This window comes from Xiphophorus hellerii, chromosome 16 (genome assembly GCF_003331165.1).
Source record: "Xiphophorus hellerii strain 12219 chromosome 16, Xiphophorus_hellerii-4.1, whole genome shotgun sequence".
Lineage (NCBI taxonomy): Eukaryota > Metazoa > Chordata > Actinopteri > Cyprinodontiformes > Poeciliidae > Xiphophorus > Xiphophorus hellerii.
The window spans coordinates 10,413,539-10,432,071 of record NC_045687.1 but is presented as its reverse complement, the minus strand read 5'-3'; the positions used below and the strand labels follow the sequence as shown (position 1 = coordinate 10,432,071).

Sequence of the window (18,533 nt, the reverse complement as noted above, 5' to 3'; positions counted from 1 at the left end):
ATTCCTTTTTTTCCGTCCCTTTAATCGACTCTGCAGAGACGGCCTCCGTGACCTGTTTTTTTTTTAAGTCTCCGCATCCTCTTTTGGATGCATGACCGGGACGTGGAGATGTTCTAAAACCATCTGTGCCTTTGAACTAAATGTCTCTAGTAATAGAGCGGTAAAACCAAACAGATTCATCTCTGTGAAATCTAGAGGGCTGATCTTTTCAAAGTCCATATGCTAAATATTCAAATAGGAAGGGAGGATGCAAAAGCATGCATTGCACAGCAAACCCCTTGATAAAATTAGCAGAAAATGTTTAAACATTTAAATCAAGACAGAGACACGGCAACATCTGCCCTGTAGATAAATGTGTCACACGGGTGTAAAATGATAACCATCATTTGACACACAAAGAACTTTCCCACTTAAAAAAAAAAAAATCGAAAGCACTCAACTGAAGAGGTCCATATTTTCTCTTGATATCTAAATGTTCCTCCCTCACTGGTTGGCGTCAAACAGATGACACACCAGACAACAGATATATGAGCGCCTTTGGACAACACCCTGCATCAATCGTAGGAGTCAAGATAGAAGAACATACCAAACCGGTGAGTATAAACTCTGAAGTCTAACAATTGCGTACATATTTTTTCAATGGTTGTGTCATAAAAAGTGTCTGAACAAGTACACTAAAACTGAGTTTAGAATCGATTTATTCTAGCCGTTAAAGGTTGACTTTATTTACTAGAATTTATGAGAATAAGTACATTTAATTTTCTTTTGGGATCAGTAAAGTATTTTATTTTCATTATCTGCTGGAAAAAGGGAAGATGAGTAAAGTTTGTAGGTCTAACTTACAAAAGGAAACCATTTTTTACTTCTATGTGGATTTCAACTTTTGTTCTTCTATATAAAGGACTGTTAGTTTCAGTATCAAGACAAAGTGTGCGTAAAGTTGATGCTTATTGTGATTTTCAGCATATTTTAAAGGCATAAAGGCAACATCGCCAACTTAGCATAAGCCACTGAAAATAAAGCATGCTCAAATACATATTACAGTACAATTAATGAATATTATTTTAAATTGTTTGCCCCTTGACTGACTGGCAACCTGTTCAGGGCGTACCCTGAGTCTCGCCCAACAGGTATAGACAATGGATGGTTATTTAAAATGTTTTTTTATGACAGAAAATCTTTCAGGCGCAAACATTAAAAATTTTTCTAACAAAGTTTACTTTCATAACTTGACAGCACAAACTTTACCCCTTATAAGTCAGACACACAAGTAATTAAATTATATGCAAATGGTTCGAGTCACTTTTTCAACAACTCCAAAATTGCAAATTTACTCATGCTGTAGACGAAAAAACAGCCAATCATTTAGATTGTGCTTTGTTTATTTCACTGTCAAAAGATGTGCTTGAAGAAAAAAAAACAATTGACTTTGTCTGTAATCTCGAAGGAAAAGCTTATTGGTTAAAAACTTCAGTCCTCTGCAGGTGTGATTAATCCCACAGGAGTGTGACTGGCCTGAGGTGAGGCTTGTAGCAGAGGGAGGTTGGAAACACCATTCGCAGGGGGGCTGAGGCTAAAAAAGGTCTACAATAAAGCAGATCAGTCCCCTTGATGGCAAGGAATAATCACAGGCTGGTCTCAGTAGTCCATAGCTGGAGGCAGCTTAGGTGTAATGACTATAAGAGAGTGTTTAAGTTTCAGATTGTGTGCAGAGCAATAATCAGAGCTGCAGCAAACAGTTTTCTAGCTTTAAATACAATCTGCAGAGAAGATTGTGTTCCTACTTCCAGGAAAATATACAGAGATTGCAGCCAACACCTATGCGACCCTCATATATTAAATCAGCGTTTCATCATTCAAATGTATTACATTTATTTCCCATTTTAGCATTCTTTGTTCAGAAGTAGCTTTAGAAACAATCGCATGTAGCGACTGACCTTTAAAAAGCTCTACAACATCTACAATCATTTATTGTCAGCGCGCAAAGTATGACCTTTGCTGTTTAAAACTGAGAGTTGATGCTCTTTTATTCTCCTATGAAAGGACGAAGGAGTCTCTGAAGTGTCTTAGACATCTTCTCGTTCAGGGAGTCGTGTTTCCCGGAGGAGAGCCCACACAGACACAATAACAAAATAACAGCCTGAGGAGAGGTCCTGTTGGTGTTTGTAACATGTTTTTACTGTCTAACAGCTGCCTCTGCAGCCACTTTGTTCCTGCTGAGATTCGACTGCTCAGAGATCACTACCCACGGGGACTAATAAAGAACTCCAAACTGTCTGATGTGACAGTTTGGAGTTTTGCTCAGTTGGGAAAAGGCTAAGAGAATGAAACAAATCATGAAGATAACTCTGGGCTTTCATGGAAAAATCCTTTCTCGCTGTTGCTGTATAAATTGGATAACAACCACGACTTTTGTTCCGTTCTCTCTTTCAGAGTTCTTGCATTTGCTGGTCAACATGGACAGATACTTCTTGCCACTTAACTCAACCTCTGTTTCTGCACAAGTCCCTCACAACACCACAGTTAATGTCAACGCCACTGTTAAACATTTTAGCGTGTTTGATGGCTGTGAGAGGTACTTTGAGGGAGTTCTGTTTGACCTTACCATACAAATCATCAATGTAATCGTGGGAATACCGGCCAACTTGCTTGTCATTGCAATTCTTGTCCACAATCGCAAAGAACCGTCCACTTCAGACCTGTTCCTGGGTTGCTTGGCCTTCATGGATGCCTACTTTGGCACCATGACCCCCCTCAACTTTTTAAATCTTTACATCTGGCATAGCAAAGAGGTCTGGGCAGCTGTTAAGTTTTCCTTCGGTGTTAAAGACACGAGCGGCCCACTGTTTCTTTCTTGCATCTGCCTGGATCGATTTGTGGCAGTGCTTTTTCCGATCACGTTTGGGCAGCTGAAACCCATCAAATACAGATTAAACCTCACACTGCTGGTACTCTGCCTCACCTTTGCCTACTCTACAGCCAAGATGGTGGGCGGTTTTCCTAACTTCGAGAAGGTGTTCACCGGCGAGGTCCTTGCAACTTTTACCTGGATGGTGGTCTGTAATGCTAGCATCTTATGGGTCCTGAAGAAATCTCGTGGCGCCGGGAAAGACGACATGCATCCCATGAAGAAGAAGGCTTTCAACATGGTGCTCTCCATCCTCCGTATCATTATTTTCAACTATTTGCCCCTTGTTGCACTGTTTCCGTTTGAAGATCATTACACCCCCGATGTGTTTCGTTGCTATGTGCAGCCCGTTGGCTTTGCTTTTCTAAACATTAGCAGCACTATCCAACCACTTGTCTACTTGTCCCGTCTGGAGAAGGTTCCTTTCCTTCCAGATGCTTGCATTAAGAAGTTCACTTCCTGCATCACCACAGAAAAAAATAAAAATATATCCACACAAAAACCAACAGCTTAGATTTGTAAGACTACATTATGAAGACAAAATATACTGTAATGAAATAGACTGAAAGAGTTTTTTCCTCTAGAAATGTGTTTAGATCTAATGTTAATTTCATGCCAAGTAAATAAAAGCAGTTTTGAGAAAACGTGTAATGATATAATAATAGTTTGTCCATTTCAGCTTGATATTGTAACAACCTCATTATGACATGAAATGTAGTGGCATGTAATAACTTTTACTCACAAGTCAATTGTTTGGGTTTGGCGCCCTCTTGTGTATAAAAATAAACCATAAAAAAGAAATGATGTCATTTAAAATATGAAGTTTTGTCAAACTTTCCTTTGCTATGCCATTGTGTTTTGTGCAACAACGATATGTTTTGGTCTACAGTAGATGTAACATTCCATTCAGTCACCTGAACAGAAATTAAACACTTTGTTTTGTTTTGGGGTTTTTTGTACGTGAATTTGGCTTTATCTTTATCATATTCACTGAGCTAATCCCAAACATGTACATCTCACAACAAAAAATAGGACAAATCAGCCAAGATCTTCACAAAGAATCTTTACTACTGGTGACAAACACAACAAGGCAGCAACAAAATTACACAGAGGGGGAAAATACATCACTACAGTATTTTCTATTACTGTCCTATGAGCAAAACAAAAAGACACAGGCCGATCTTCTAAAGAACATATCAGATATAATGACACTGTTCACGTATTTTAATATTTGGCTCAGCTTGTGTTCCTGGAACTAAATGAGGAGCCTAAACCCTTACAAAGAAAGAAAGAAAAAAAGAAAGAAAACCTACTTACTGACGCAGCACTGTGATAAGCACCTTCTCTGGCATTATTCTCAGAGGGTGACTACTCTGTGTATAAAAATATGGTAATAAAGGCTCTGTGAATGTCTGCGTGAAAGCATACAGGAGCGAATTGTCCACAGGGTCAAAAAATGACACTGTTCCCTTGTTGTAATCCAGTTGAACTTTGACCTGTTCGAGCTTAGTTGTAACAGTCAGCAGGGTGGGTGGCGAGCTCATTGCTCTGAGCTCTCCGTCCCGGAAGCACAAAGTCCAAAAGCCTTTTTCAGGCCGAGCTGCGACCTCTGCGTTCCTCGGCGCAGACAATGAGGCCACGCCCAGGAGCCAGTCTTGATTACTTCCTGTTTCCACAACCCAGTGGTGGCTTCCTGAGCCGAGCGAGGTCATTCCTACCACTTCTGCACTCACGTGGAAACGCTCAGGATTGTCAGGGCAACATCTGGGCTGCTTTGAGTAGTGGAGGGAAGTGAGGTCTTCGGACAGGACGAGGCATGGGTGTGCTGTGTTTGGGTCTAAAGTTACAGAGGCTACAAAGCAGAAAATTAGCCAAAGAGTATTGATCACCTACAAATCAGGTTTGCGGTGGACAATTCTTCTGTTATACAATTGTTAAATATACTTACTGTAGTCAATGTTGTCCAGTATTTTCTCCCAGACACTGTATTTCAGGTTAGAGAGGTGTTTTGTTGCATCTAACAGTAAACCCGACATGTCATCAAAATCATCCTCCATATCTTTATCCCTGTGATTAAAACAGAGTAATAATTACAACATACATGTATTTTATGACATTAATGTTTTAAAATATTAGCAACCTACCTTCCCTGAGTGGCTTTAAAATTCTGAAAGAAACAAAACAGCATTAAGGATAAGTGTGTTTTTAACCCTCAGGAGTATTGCTGCGTTGTGCATCTCGAACCTGTAATATAATCATATCGTCTTCTTTGAGCTGTGTTTTGATGGCAGACATGGTGTCAGTGACAGAAAGCATTTCTGCTGAAAGTTGATTCATTTTTTGTTTGATCGATTCAGTCTTCTCCTCTTCCTCCTTCTTCACAGCTTCTCTCCGGACCGACTCTTCATCACAAAGGGCTTGATGTAGCTGCTCAAACTGGTTTTTTATCTTGTTTTGAGTTGTCAGTGTCTGATACTGTCAGGAAGATTATCAGAAACACGTTTTAATGTTTTCTGTCTTCCTTATGGAAATAATTGTTGCTTCTGTTTAACCATGCATTACCTTAATGTATGCCAACATGTCAGCAGAGGTCCTGTGTTTTCTCTTGAGGTACTCCAGTTTGCTTTCCAAGCTTTTCAGCCTGAACTCTAGTTTGTCCTGGAAGCCAAACATGTCCAATCAGCAGACATCACATCGGGTGTTTTTGATCTTGTCTCTTTCTCTCACACGACGGTTGACAATCAAGACGGACTAGTAGAACCGCATTCTGTCAACAGCTCTCAAAAAGGCGGTTTATTTCCCTTACCTTGCAGCCCAGAAGTGCCTCTTCAACCGGGGAACAGTCATGATTTTTATGAAGTTTGGAAGTCTGGCACACCACACAGATGGGCTGTTCGTCAGCTAGACAAAACAACTTCAACTTCTCCCCGTGTAAGCTGCACCTCCCCTGCTCCTCCAGAGAGTTTTGCCTCCTCACCTGCTGAAGAGCTTCACAGACATTCTTCAGGGCTAAATTGGACAGAGGAGGGCATTTGGACGCTTTCCTTCTGCAAACTGGACATTGCCTTGCCCTTGTGTCCCAACATTTCTTCAAACAACTCCTGCAGAAGCTGTGGCTGCACGACAGCAGAACAGGGTCCCTGAAGATATCACAGCACACTGGACATGTCAGATCCTCCTCTGGGAGAGACATGATCCTTACCTTACGAATGTCAAACGCTCAGTATTAAAAAAGAAAGCTCTTTAGCGTTGGTTCCAACACACGCCGTCCTAGAGTCTCAGTTTGTGTTAACTGCAAGCTGACCTATTGTTCTTGATGAGAAGAGGCAAATGCTCCTGGTTTTCCTGTGCTTGGCCTCTGTGGGTGTAACATCAGTCATGCAGCAGTGTGAGAAAGCCCCGAATGTAGCATGGCTGGCAAACAGGAAATAAAGCCTCATTGGCCAGTTGAGAAGGAACTTAAAACTGGTTGGTAACTTTCTACAAGGCTGGAATGTGATCTTTCAGGACATAAATTTGAATGTTTCAGTTGCGACATCTGTGTTGACGGCTCAAAGCAGCACAACAAGCTGCTTTAAATGTTTAAAGCTCCTATTGCTTTAAACAATAGGAGCTCTAAACAATTTTCCCTGGCAAATGGCCATCAGATCAGAGGAAAGTGAGATATAAATAGTTCAACTATTTTTATGTATGAGCGAATTTAGTGACTGCAGTTTTGTGTGTTTTGTGAATTTGGAAATTAATTGGCTTGAAATCTCAATTAAAATAATTTTCACATCACTGGCAAAATACGAGGTTTTCGTGGCGTTAAAAAAAACAAGATGAATACAACTTTTCCCACCTTTCTGGATAATTCAAGTTAAATTACGTATTTACAGAAAAACCTTTGATATTAAATAAAAATTTCAAAGTTGCAATTTCTTGGTTGCAACCTTTAACCAATACTTTATAAAAACATATTTGATTCTACCAGTGTAGCACATTAAATGGATACACTAAAATGGCAAGAGCTAAGCAAATAAATGAACCATAAGAAAATGATCAATTATCAGAAACTAAAATGAAAATAAATTAGTTCAATCACTTAAATCATAACAGCTTCAAGATGTCTAAAGGTGTGTAAAGCTTAAGCAGCTATGTTAGAGGATTTTTTGTGCCCATTTTTTACACCAAACACATTAGTTAAATTTTTTATTAAATTGTAAAGGACACATGTCAGATCAAAGGTGGAAAAAGCTTCATCTTGTTCTAATTTTTAACATCACAAAAACAATAAATTTGAACACGGGTATATATACTTTGATAACAGCTGCATTTCCGATTATATTTTAATAATATTTGTCAAAATCTCAGTGCTGCTGTACTTTATTCCTTCTTTATGTTATCCTGCTTTAGTCTCTCCTGTAACTCGGTGGAAGCCAAAAATAGATTAAAGACAGAGAGCATTCAGATTAAAAGTTTCTGTTAGAAGAAAGGATGTATTTTTAGGTTTTGGTGACCATTTCTACGCTGTGATATTATTTTAGATTGTTAGGCAGTTGTTAAATATATCATTTAAATAGTTGTGCTTTTTATGAATATGAAATGCTTAACAATTTAAATTCAGCAATTTAAATCCTGGTGTTGCTTTTAAACACCATGTGAGCTGATGAATGCCGAATACATTACTTAAGTTTTAAGCTACATTAAAAGCACTTTTGAATATAATACATCAATGTCACCCTCCCATTATCAACTTGTTTTGGCAACATTTTTTTATTTATTTTTTTGGTATTGTCAGTCGGGCAGAATAAGTCATATATAAAATTGTATTCTCTTTGTAATCTGATGCCGAGTTGCAAAGTTGGAGAGACAATTAACAGCAATTAAAGTGCCATTTTGATAAGACTGAAGGGAACCAGCGAAGGAAATGTTTTGCATTAATATCAGCTGATTCTTGGGTCCTTTTCGGTTCACACCAACATGCCAAAGTTCCAGTATGCCACCAAATAAAGTATTTTGTATTTAGTATCATTGTATTTTGAAATACAAAGAAGTTCTAAATAAAACTGATGTTTACACATTTTATATAATTTCATGCCAAACATGAGTAGCTGATCAAACTGCCTCCCACAGTCTCAGCGCATGCCCACTGTGTGTGCATGTCTGTGTTTTGCAGCGGGTCAGTCGGTTCGTGAGAGAATCTGGAGTGATGCAGCTCCTCACATCCTATCCACCATTTCCACTGGGTTTTGGCTCCTCCAGTCTTTGGTTGCCATGGCGATGACGTCAGATTGCACCGCCGTTTCAGGCCAGTAGAGAGAATCTTAAAGGCGGCGCAACAAATCCTGCACAATCGGCTGCAACAGGGAGCCATCATCCTGTGTATCTCCGGCGCTCAGATTCCCAGCTCCTACTCGACCATCCTCCCATCTCTCTGCCCAAAATGCGCGAGATTGTGCACCTGCAGGCGGGCCAGTGCGGAAACCAGATCGGAGCAAAGGTAGTTAATGTTTTATATGTGTAGACCTTTGCATCGTGGAAAGATTTGTGCAGATTTTCACGCAGACGCACCTCGGTCGGCGGCCACTAACCCATCCTCTCGGAATTCTCCAGAAGGAACTCCGTGCAGCGAATCAGAAAACGCTGCGGCGCTTTGAATATGCAAAATGCAACAAAACATTAATCATCAATTTAGCGCGTGATATTTTCTGCAGTGCATGCGCTGTGGTAATTATTTAATTGCAACAAAAGCAAACTGGCTATAGAAATGAATATAAAATCAAATGTTTATAAATATATATTTCCTTACTGTAGCATTAAATTTTTAGGTAATCAGATCGTGTGTTGTGCGTCCTTACTGTCGGTGGAGGAGCAGCCTCCCCTCCCCCTTTTTTCTGACCTATTTTCATCAAACCACTTTCAGTCCAATCTTTTCTGCTTGACCAATTATAACCACACTTTTCTACGTTTAAATATTAGATTGCATATATCTCTTTTTATATATAATATGCAAAGAGATATTTATCAGATCATTGCCATCAGAAGTAAACATGTTTGTTTACTTCTGAGAAAGTGTTTCAGACTGATGCTTTGCTCTTTGGATCTGTTTTTCACCATTTAGTTTGCTTTTGATAAACCCTCTATTTCTGCAAATGCAAAGTTGTTATATGTTTTTCATACCAGTAGGTAAAAATGTGAAATAAAGTTAACTTGTTGTTTTACTTCACTCACCACCACGCCTGTTTTTCCTCACAGTTCTGGGAGGTGATCAGCGATGAGCACGGCATTGATCCCACTGGTACCTACCATGGAGACAGCGACCTGCAGCTAGACAGGATCAGCGTCTACTACAATGAGGCCACAGGTAGGCTGCCGATCCAGCATTAGCAATGCTAAACAATAATAAGATTTCATGGTTTTAATCATTTCTCAATATTTTCAGGTGGGAAATATGTTCCCCGTGCCATCCTAGTGGACCTGGAACCCGGTACAATGGACTCAGTCAGATCTGGACCATTTGGGCAAATCTTCAGACCAGACAACTTCGTTTTTGGTACGTTTGGCAAATTTAATGTGAATCCACTGTTTTTAATTTTCTCTGTGAATCATAAATAAAGTGGAACATTTTGACCTACAGGTCAGAGTGGAGCTGGGAACAACTGGGCTAAGGGTCACTACACAGAAGGAGCGGAGCTGGTGGATTCTGTCCTGGATGTGGTTCGGAAAGAGGCCGAGAGCTGTGATTGCCTCCAGGGCTTCCAGCTTACTCACTCGCTGGGTGGAGGTACTGGCTCTGGGATGGGCACCTTGCTCATCAGCAAGATCCGTGAGGAATACCCCGATCGCATCATGAACACTTTCAGCGTGGTGCCTTCTCCCAAAGTGTCCGACACCGTGGTGGAGCCCTACAACGCCACCCTCTCTGTCCACCAGCTGGTAGAGAACACAGACGAGACATACTGCATTGACAATGAAGCCCTCTATGACATCTGCTTCCGCACACTGAAACTCACCACTCCCACCTACGGAGATCTCAACCACCTGGTGTCGGCCACCATGAGCGGGGTCACCACCTGCCTGCGATTCCCCGGCCAGCTTAACGCTGATCTGCGTAAACTAGCAGTAAACATGGTGCCATTCCCCCGTCTGCACTTCTTCATGCCAGGGTTCGCCCCCCTCACCAGCAGGGGTAGCCAGCAGTACCGCTCCCTCTCAGTGCCTGAGCTCACCCAGCAGATGTTCGACTCCAAGAACATGATGGCCGCCTGCGATCCACGCCACGGCCGCTATCTCACCGTCGCCGCTGTCTTCAGGGGTCGCATGTCCATGAAGGAGGTGGATGAGCAGATGTTGAACGTGCAGAACAAGAACAGCAGCTACTTCGTGGAGTGGATCCCCAACAACGTGAAGACCGCTGTCTGCGACATCCCGCCACGTGGCCTCAAAATGGCCGCCACTTTCATCGGCAACAGCACGGCCATCCAGGAGCTGTTCAAGCGCATCTCCGAACAGTTCACCGCTATGTTCCGCCGCAAGGCCTTCCTCCACTGGTACACAGGCGAGGGTATGGATGAAATGGAGTTTACTGAAGCCGAGAGCAACATGAACGACTTGGTGTCCGAATACCAGCAGTACCAAGACGCCACCGCGGAGGAGGGCGAATTTGAAGAGGAGGGAGAGGAGGAAGTCGCATAAAATAACCTCGTCTCACACAGCTGCTATACCTCATTTTACATCACCCATCTCCCAGCCCTTTTTTTCTCCACCCTTCCCTTCTGAAATGGAGAAGTTCTCCACATTGAGCAAACTAGATTGCTGTTGCTTTAGTGTCAGACGTTGATATTAACTGGTACTAGTGATGTGATTGGTTTACAAAGTCGTGTATGTTGTGAAAGCACTGGATCGTTGAGCTCCATACATTTGTCTTGTCATTGCCTTGCTATTTTCAAAAGCAAGTGATTTTAACTGTGAAGCCTTGAAAGTGAAGAATTTAATAAAATCACATTGAAAGGCCTGTTCCATGCCTCTGAGTTCATTTAGTGTAATCTCAAACGTCTGCGTAACAATCAGTGCTATTTTGTTGAAGACAATCCTGAGGATCTATTTGTGGTATCTTTAGTCGTATTTAGATACTTAACCTAAATTCAAACCTTTTGAAAACAAAAGAGAAAATTAGAAAAGATCTGTCTGTTAAATATTACGATTATTTGATCACAGTCTGTAATTTAGGCTGATAAATTGAAGGAACAAGATTTAAAAGCCACTTGCAGTCATTTTATATTTTTCTTCAAATATAGAATAAAAATTGGACAAAAATGTTTATAGAAGTGTTGATGCAATTTAGAGACATGCAAAATCTGATGAAGCTTTTCTAGATTGTAAATATTCTACATAAATACACCTAAAAGCAGTAATTACTAACATATAAATATTTACCCAGCCAACTTCATTTTCAGCATATCCAGTCTAATTTTACCAGCTTAAATAATAACTCCTCCAATCTTGGCTCCCATTTATCTCTGTTCTTGAGAACAAACAGTTTGTTTGGTTTAAACTTGCCTTCCTGTGCTTAACGCAAAATCTTTAAAAGATAAAGCACAGTTAAAACTGACACTGATAAAGACTCGTTTAATTAATTTGTAAATCATCTTTAATGTTTTAAATATGTTTAAGATTACTGCAATAACAGTTCAAACTAATCAGTCAGATTTAAAGACTGGATATTTATGTACTGCTTTACATGGAGTTCAATAAAACATAACATTTGACCCCTTACAGATTTCACTTTTGCTACACTGAAAGCTTTGTTAAATACAATCTAGTGCCAGTTTGCCCCCAGCAGTGAGTCCCTTAAATCCCTGTGGAGGAATCCTGACCCACTCTCGTCTGCAGAGTAGTTTTTAATCCAGCAACAGGTTGTGTGGTATCCAATCCAAGTGATCTGCGATTCATGATTCATGCCAAATTATCTCACTTGATTCCATCAGGATTATCTATTGCACAGTCAAGTCAAGCATGCATGCACTGAAACAGCCCAGATTATCACATTATCACCACCTTATTTGACTTTCATTATGACTGTACTAGTTTCATGTTAAATGAAACAGAATCCATGCCTTACAAAACGTTCCTTTTTTTATTATCAATTGACAAGACTCCCTCTCCAAGGTCTTGGGAATCATCAAGAAGATGTTTTAAGAAATGTGAAACTGTCCTTTCTTTTATGTTTGAGCAATGGTGATTTTAGCCTTGCAATTTTCCAAGATATGTTTTTACCCACACTTACAGAAGGAGTTATCACTGCACTCATGCTTTGATAAACCAGTTTTTCCTGGAAAGGTTCATCAGTCTTCCATGCCTTCTATTTTTGGATAAACGTTTTCATTGTTGCTGTTCGCTGGAGATCAAAAACCCTGGGGAGTTTTCTGTAACCCATTCATGTTTAAATGACTATTCATCTTTCCTTGAATTTCCTTAAATCTTGGCACACTTCACGTTGTCTATTCTGGTGATATAGTGATTCTCTAGGTCAGACCTGGGTGTGGCTACTGAAACTAAAGCAAAGGAATATGGTTAATCACAGTTAGTTAATGTTTTAACAAAGTTGACTACTGCTTCTTTAGAAAGGGCCAGGTTTTATTTGGATTGCTTTCCCTTAATTAACCAAATCATCAAAGAAAAACTGCTTCCTTTACATGCTCAATGTAAGAAAGGGGAGCAAAAACCAGGTTTTAGCAGAACCATGAGGCAGGTGAATTTTGACACAATTTAAATTCAATCCATTAGATATTGTAGAAAGCTCTACCCTAATCATCTATGGACTGAGTGAATCTATCAATTTCTCCCAAAAAGGTCAAAAAGTCTTTGTGTGAAATTATTAGTTACTAAGGTAGTCTCACATTGTTTTGAAAAATGCTGTAAAAATGCTGCTTCACCTTAATGAAAGGCTTTTCAGTACCACAGGAAAAAAGATATAATATATAATTTATAATCAATACCTCAATTAAAGAGACTTATAGCCAACACTGTTTATATTTTACAATCCAATCTGATAACTTTGCTATCAGATTATGATAGCAAAGTTACTTGGAGCTATCGGTGACAGCCTTTCATTATGAATAATCAGTTTGTAACATACAGTAAGTCCATGGTGTGAACTGAAGCCTGGGACAATGAAAGTTCAGTCTGTTTTCTATGAATATCGGCTGGTAGAGAGGAACAGCGCTTTCCTTCTGCTAGTTTTTCAACAAATGACTTAAACCATGACTCTGCATTTACTCTTCTCACATTCTTGTTACAGGAAATGCTTATCTGCAAAGTTGTTTTATCATTCTGAGACTTTTTGTACAAATACAATGATAAGGTTTCTCATCCTGAGAATATTTTGGTAAGTTCAGAAACTGTACGTGTTGATACTTAATTATTAGTTTAGACATCTGTTTCCTCAACCACATTTTGTCCACCATCTTCATGCTCGACCGACACGTTCAGTAACACAAACTAATATTTCACTATTTAATTGGTAAAAGCATAAATAAACATGCAGAATTGATCTGATGAAATGTATGAACCATACCACTGTAAATAATGATTGCTCCAAGAATACTTCAAAGTGTAAACATTTGATAGCTTTTTTGCTTTTGCTTGGAGAAAATCAAAACTGTTTTATATTTACACAGCAGGTTAAGGTTAAAATAAAATCATGTTTGATATAATTCATCAAATAAAAAGAGACTTCCATGTTCATTTCAAATGAAATTAGCTGAAAAAAATAATCTAACATTATAGCATAGATTTAAAAGTGACATCATAATGGGCTTAATCAAGTGATGTGTTACATTGGCATATGGATACTAACCCAAAAAAAGAAAAAGAAAACATATAATAGCTACAATTATTAATGCCTATGAAATACTGCAGTATCAAATGTGCTTATCTGACATTCAGAGTTGATTGAAGTGTTTAATTGTTCTTGATTCCCTCCATAAGATCGTCGAGTGCAGTTCAGTGCTTGTTTAAAAAGGAAGCAGTGGGTTTATGCATCATGCTGTGGAGTTTAAAAACTCACTCCCCATCCTCTCTTGAACCTGAAGTTCTTCCTCAGTTTATCAGCTTAAAGCCACATCACTTAGCAACACCGAGTGTTTGCAACTTTTTGTCCGTTTTGGTATTTTGCACAAATCTCAAATGAGTCTCTCCTCCTTTGGTAGCTGTAAGGCATCTGGTGCGGCCACGCTGCAAGGGCCAGAATTTTCCTCAGCGCTGGGCCTGTAGGTTCCTTCGGTTTGTCTTTTCTTCTTCACCACAAAGAACAGCCAGCCGAGAACGCCCAGAACTATGGCCAGAATACCCAGGGTGACTGTCGGGGCCACGATAACCGCAATGTTTGGTCCCTGAAGGAGTTAAACAGTTAGTTCACAAGTTCACAGATTCCATTGCCACTTCATAATATAAAGTAACAAATGCTTCAGTTGCATTTTTGTGCTAACTCTAGTGGTGACGCCAGAAGTGTTGTTAAAAATAATCACTTCTTAATTCAACTTTTTATCCTCACAGATCAGGGGGTTTTTTTCAACTACATTTTGAATTTTGCTAATTATTTCTGCTTAAACATGTCCTGCTATAGAACAATTAATTAGTTTATACGATTTTCGCATATCTTTATCTTGAGTTACATTATTTTATAGAGAACATTACAAAATAATTCCACTTACTGTGTTGTTAGTGGGACTGGCGGTCGTAGCATTGGAATTTCCTGTATAAGAAAATGCAAATCTAAACGTCACTTTGGTCCCAGTGAAACTGATTATAAAATCATTGTCGGAGATCTTTTTCTGTGCCACACATACAATTTTTGACTGACCACAGGACACAAATCAAAAACAAACCTCAGAGACTCCTATATTTATTAAACGGCTTGTGAGTAGAGGCACAGTTTGACCTGTGAGTCCAAAAATTAATTTTATAAGACCATTTTCTATAATATACTTAGTGAGTTACATATTGTGAATAAATAGTGAAGTAAACAGTAAAAGTAACAAAGTTAAATATTTTTAGCTTAGCTTCAATGTTTTGTTTTTATTTCCAGGACCACTATAGAAGAAAACAAGTTTTTGAAAAATATCCACCTACATTCAGTAGCTGCTCTTTCAGGTACGCCTGTTCACATGCTTGTTGACACAAAGTGTAACTGGGTCAAAGACATGGCATCATCTTAATGCATTCGGGAATTTAAATGCAGTTAAGATGACTTGCTCAATTTCAAACCGATCATCACAAAGAAAAAGGAAGAATATTTTGGGTATGGTCATTGGTGCCAAATGTGGCAGATATGCTGATCTGAGTATTTTTGGAAACTGTTAATCTGCAAGGACTCACACCAATTTCCCAGAGAATGGTCGAAAAGAAAGAAAATATCCAGTGAGCGGAAGGAGAACGGACAGACTTCTTCGAGATAACAGAAAGGCAACAGCAGATCCAGAAACTCTTTGCTACAGCAAAGATATTTAGAATACTCTGATTGCCCGAACATGTGAAACCTTAAAGCAGAAGGGCTACATCAGCAGAAGACTATTTTAGGTCTAATTTCTTTCAGCTAAGAAAAATAAATAGAAGCTCCAATTCACACAGGCAACCCTCAGTCCTTTATATTATTTAAAAAATGTCTGTTTTGCTGAATTTCTATGCTGCTTCACATGGCACTGTGGTGACCTCCTCTGTCACCAGATCTCAATTAAACAGAGCACCTCTGGACATGGAGGAAGGGCTCGTCACATCAGGGATGTGCAGCAGACAAACCTGCAGAAATGTGTGATGCTATTATGTCAGCATGGACCAACTCTCTATAGTATGTTTCCCATAACCTTGTAGAATACAAATGCCGTACTAGCAAGGTAAAATGGCCTGAGTGTCCATATCACGAAATTAGCAGCTCTGATCTCATAATGTTGATTTAAACATTGGCTAAACATAGTAACAAAATTGGTTTACAAGTCATAACTGAGATGTAACAGCCCAATAATTGGATAAAAGCCTTAGTTAGGATCAGCAAATTGACAAAATGCATAATTTTCCTACATGGAACCTTAACAAGAAGTCCATGTTAAATCATATTTTTCTCACAATGAAAACCTAACAAAAATAAAGTCAAATTACTAACACCAGTACATTACTTTACATTACTCCCTACTCTTTTTCTAATTTTGTTTGCAAAAGATCAAGACAAAAAAAGCAAACCAAATCTGCAGCTCAGCAAATTATTTGTTGACCACTTTCGAGAAACCAGCAGCAGATACTCCTCCAGTCAGGCACTGCTTATCAGCCATTTGATCCTTGTCCAGCCATGTAACCGCTCGCTTACCTCATGAAGTTTCATAGTAACTCCTTAACCAGCAGAGCGAATAAGCAGCAAGATGAGAAACATAGCAATGCAGAGTCAACATCCCATTCAAGTTTGAACAATATAGAGGGGGAAAAAAACTCAAATTTGCCCAGTTTGCTTGTGTTAGGTATCCTGAGTCGTGTTAAAGAGAAAGTCTTGTTTTGAAAACTGAAACCTGCGCCTAAGGTATCCTGAGTTAATCATTCACCAAATGGCAAAGAGTGAGATTTTCAAAGACGAAAGTACAACTTGATAACAACCGAGGGTCAGAGAAGGGACACTGCGAAACATTTTGTCTAAATTCAAGATTAAAGCAGGATTGTGTACCTTGTAGGCAGCCTTGTCTCTTAAAAATACACCTGTCTCTTTAAATGTAATGCTCTTAGGAAACACTAACAAGCCTTTACATGTATCCGATTTTGTCTCTGAAGATTTGTTTTTGAAAAGATTTAAAGTTGTGATTGCGTGTGGGTGTGTGCGTGTGTGTGTGTGTGTGTGTGTGTGTGTAGGTGTGGTCGGATGCTTAGCTCATTTGTGTAGGAGTGTGGAGAATGGTCGCTTACTCACCCCATACGGGATTACTGCTCAGCACCAGCAGTAAAACGCTCCCAACCACGGCTTCAGGTAAGGGCAGCACCTCTGGACAGGCTGCCATCTCTGCGGGGCAGGCTGGGGTTACTGAGCATCAGCTTGGGTCCATTTCACTGCTTCCACCACTCGCTCGGGGAACTTAACGCCTCCCTTTAACTGCTACAAACACAGTGTTATTATCATTATTATTAAAGAGGAGGTTTATGTTCTTCTGAGTTCACCCAGACACTCTGTATTGTTGTATTGTGTGGCTGAGTCAGGCAGCTGATACCACAACTGAGTCACATTCATTCTGCTGCTGAATCACCATCAACCTGCTCAGACTGCTTGAAAATAATAATAAAAACCCCCCCTATAAATAGATAATGTGTTGCAATCCGAATATAAGTTTAAAACAGAAAAGTTGACTTTCAATTCATATTCTTATCAGATCTATTGACTAAGTTAAATAAGACAACACCCAGCTACCTGCTTTGATCCGGACGGTCGAAGCAAATCGGGAAAACATCGAACAGGTTGATTCCTCTCGCACGAGCAGCTTCCGCCTTACTTCTGCGCATAAATAATCATCCGGATGGAAGAAAAAATAGATCCAAAGTAACGTAAGGTACTGAAATACTGCTAAAATTGATTCAAAGTGTTTTTACCACCGGACTACATCCAAGGTTGCTCTTCCAGTAGATATTTTATGCAAAGCAGTTTTTTTTTCCAAAGATCCCCATTGGTCACATGATTCAGTTTCGTGTTACACTACCTGTGCACAGTTATCTACCTGCAGCGAGGCGGACAGATCCTCCTTTGTACCAAAGTCGAAGAAAGCTGCAGTTTAGTGAAGCAGAACAGCTCCTTCCCCATGAAGCCCTTGAGGAAAAGAATAAAACATCTCAAAATCCGTTTAATTGTCTGTTTCCTAAATGTTAAATATGTCTCAAACCTTTTTGTGATGTGAATAAGCCTAGTTTCTGTCACTTGCCCCAAACTGCACAAAGACAATGTGAGTTCAACTGCGCTCCCTGTCCTGTCCAGCTCTTACCTAGCAACCTGCTCATGGAGGTGGCACTAAACAGCGCCTCCATCAGGTTCAACGGTTCCCATCATGAGAGGGGGTATCAGCATTCCTGAGATATTTTAAGGATGAATTTGGGAGGCCAGCTACTCCAATGCACTCTAATCCTCCAGTAATCTCCACTTCTCAGACTCGGGGTTGGGGTGAAAGGAAAAAATTGCCTACTTCAAGTCTAATCTCCGCAGACCTGAATTTATTAAGATCATTAAGAGGGCACTGAGGTGTGTTTTGTTACGCTCCTATTTAAAACTATATCAAGTGTATTGGTGTGCAGTGTTCTCAGTGCATTGGTTTGTGTTTTTACTATGTCTTATTATCAGTGGTTGATAATACAGGTAAAAGAATGAGAAGGAAAAAAGTTAAAGTCAATTTTCAGAAATGTCTATGAAGTGTAGAGGATGTGCGTTTGTTACATAAAATCATCTTCTTTGTTAATTAAAAGGCTATAAATAAGTGTTTGTCCGCAGAATAGCAGCTTAGTTTAAATGAATATGTCCAATTAATATAGACAGGCAATGTCTGCAAACTGGAAAACACATAGCCTTCTGGACGCTGTACACATTCTTTTAAATGTTATTTTTGCATAACTTTGGCTGTTTTTATCC

General features: G+C 39.6%; 4 protein-coding genes across 6 annotated transcripts; 2 read left to right on the top strand and 2 right to left on the bottom strand.

The window, feature by feature from the left end:
• Window positions 1-381: 381 nt before the first annotated feature.
• On the top strand, window positions 382-3,858 carry LOC116735128 (G-protein coupled receptor 183-like). Its single transcript, XM_032586751.1, has 2 exons — window positions 382-593; window positions 2,434-3,858. The coding sequence occupies exon 2, from the start codon at window positions 2,457-2,459 to the stop codon at window positions 3,420-3,422; it is 966 nt and encodes a 321-aa protein (XP_032442642.1). The 5' UTR covers window positions 382-593; window positions 2,434-2,456; the 3' UTR covers window positions 3,423-3,858.
• A 93-nt stretch (window positions 3,859-3,951) lies between these two features.
• On the bottom strand, window positions 3,952-6,763 carry LOC116736296 (zinc-binding protein A33). The gene is made up of 6 exons (XM_032588688.1): window positions 5,715-6,763; window positions 5,471-5,566; window positions 5,153-5,383; window positions 5,053-5,075; window positions 4,857-4,975; window positions 3,952-4,760 (listed from the first exon to the last, which is right to left on the bottom strand). Exons 1-6 carry the CDS (start codon window positions 6,099-6,101, stop codon window positions 4,222-4,224), a joined length of 1,395 nt encoding a protein of 464 aa, XP_032444579.1. The 5' UTR covers window positions 6,102-6,763; the 3' UTR covers window positions 3,952-4,221.
• Window positions 6,764-8,005: 1,242 nt separating this feature from the next.
• tubb4bl (tubulin, beta 4B class IVb-like) lies at window positions 8,006-10,907 on the top strand. The gene is made up of 4 exons (XM_032588689.1): window positions 8,006-8,390; window positions 9,146-9,254; window positions 9,333-9,443; window positions 9,528-10,907. The coding sequence occupies exons 1-4, from the start codon at window positions 8,334-8,336 to the stop codon at window positions 10,583-10,585; spliced, it is 1,335 nt and encodes a 444-aa protein (XP_032444580.1). The 5' UTR covers window positions 8,006-8,333; the 3' UTR covers window positions 10,586-10,907.
• A 615-nt stretch (window positions 10,908-11,522) lies between these two features.
• On the bottom strand, window positions 11,523-17,915 carry crb3a (crumbs homolog 3a). 3 transcript variants are annotated; one of them, XM_032588696.1, is made up of 6 exons: window positions 17,797-17,915; window positions 17,617-17,723; window positions 17,331-17,414; window positions 16,839-17,021; window positions 14,605-14,645; window positions 11,523-14,283 (listed from the first exon to the last, which is right to left on the bottom strand). In XM_032588696.1, exons 4-6 carry the CDS (start codon window positions 16,924-16,926, stop codon window positions 14,074-14,076), a joined length of 339 nt encoding a protein of 112 aa, XP_032444587.1. In that variant the 5' UTR covers window positions 16,927-17,021; window positions 17,331-17,414; window positions 17,617-17,723; window positions 17,797-17,915; the 3' UTR covers window positions 11,523-14,073. The 3 variants fall into 3 exon arrangements, with proteins under 3 accessions (XP_032444587.1, XP_032444586.1, XP_032444588.1); XM_032588695.1 differs by having other exon boundaries at window positions 17,635-17,723; XM_032588697.1 differs by having other exon boundaries at window positions 16,839-17,018; window positions 17,635-17,723.
• Between the last annotated feature and the right edge of the window lie 618 nt (window positions 17,916-18,533).

Excerpts from the sequence above, each read along its gene's own strand:
- LOC116736296 (XM_032588688.1), bottom strand. The coding sequence starts at position 6,101 with ATGTCTCTCCCAGAGGAGGATCTGACATGTCCAGTGTGCTGTGATATC. Across the intron at positions 4,976-5,052 it reads TTTAAAGCCACTCAGGGAAG|GGATAAAGATATGGAGGATG; the intron begins GTAGGTTGCTAA and ends TTTTAATCACAG. Across the intron at positions 4,761-4,856 it reads ACTGGACAACATTGACTACA|CCTCTGTAACTTTAGACCCA; the intron begins GTAAGTATATTT and ends TCTGCTTTGTAG.
- tubb4bl (XM_032588689.1), top strand. The coding sequence starts at position 8,334 with ATGCGCGAGATTGTGCACCTGCAGGCGGGCCAGTGCGGAAACCAGATC. Across the intron at positions 9,255-9,332 it reads CTACTACAATGAGGCCACAG|GTGGGAAATATGTTCCCCGT; the intron begins GTAGGCTGCCGA and ends CAATATTTTCAG. Across the intron at positions 9,444-9,527 it reads ACCAGACAACTTCGTTTTTG|GTCAGAGTGGAGCTGGGAAC; the intron begins GTACGTTTGGCA and ends TTTGACCTACAG.
- crb3a (XM_032588696.1), bottom strand. The coding sequence starts at position 16,926 with ATGGCAGCCTGTCCAGAGGTGCTGCCCTTACCTGAAGCCGTGGTTGGG. Across the intron at positions 14,646-16,838 it reads GAGCAGTAATCCCGTATGGG|GAAATTCCAATGCTACGACC; the intron begins GTGAGTAAGCGA and ends TTTCTTATACAG. Across the intron at positions 14,284-14,604 it reads CCAGTCCCACTAACAACACA|GGACCAAACATTGCGGTTAT; the intron begins GTAAGTGGAATT and ends TAACTCCTTCAG.
- LOC116735128 (XM_032586751.1), top strand. The coding sequence starts at position 2,457 with ATGGACAGATACTTCTTGCCACTTAACTCAACCTCTGTTTCTGCACAA.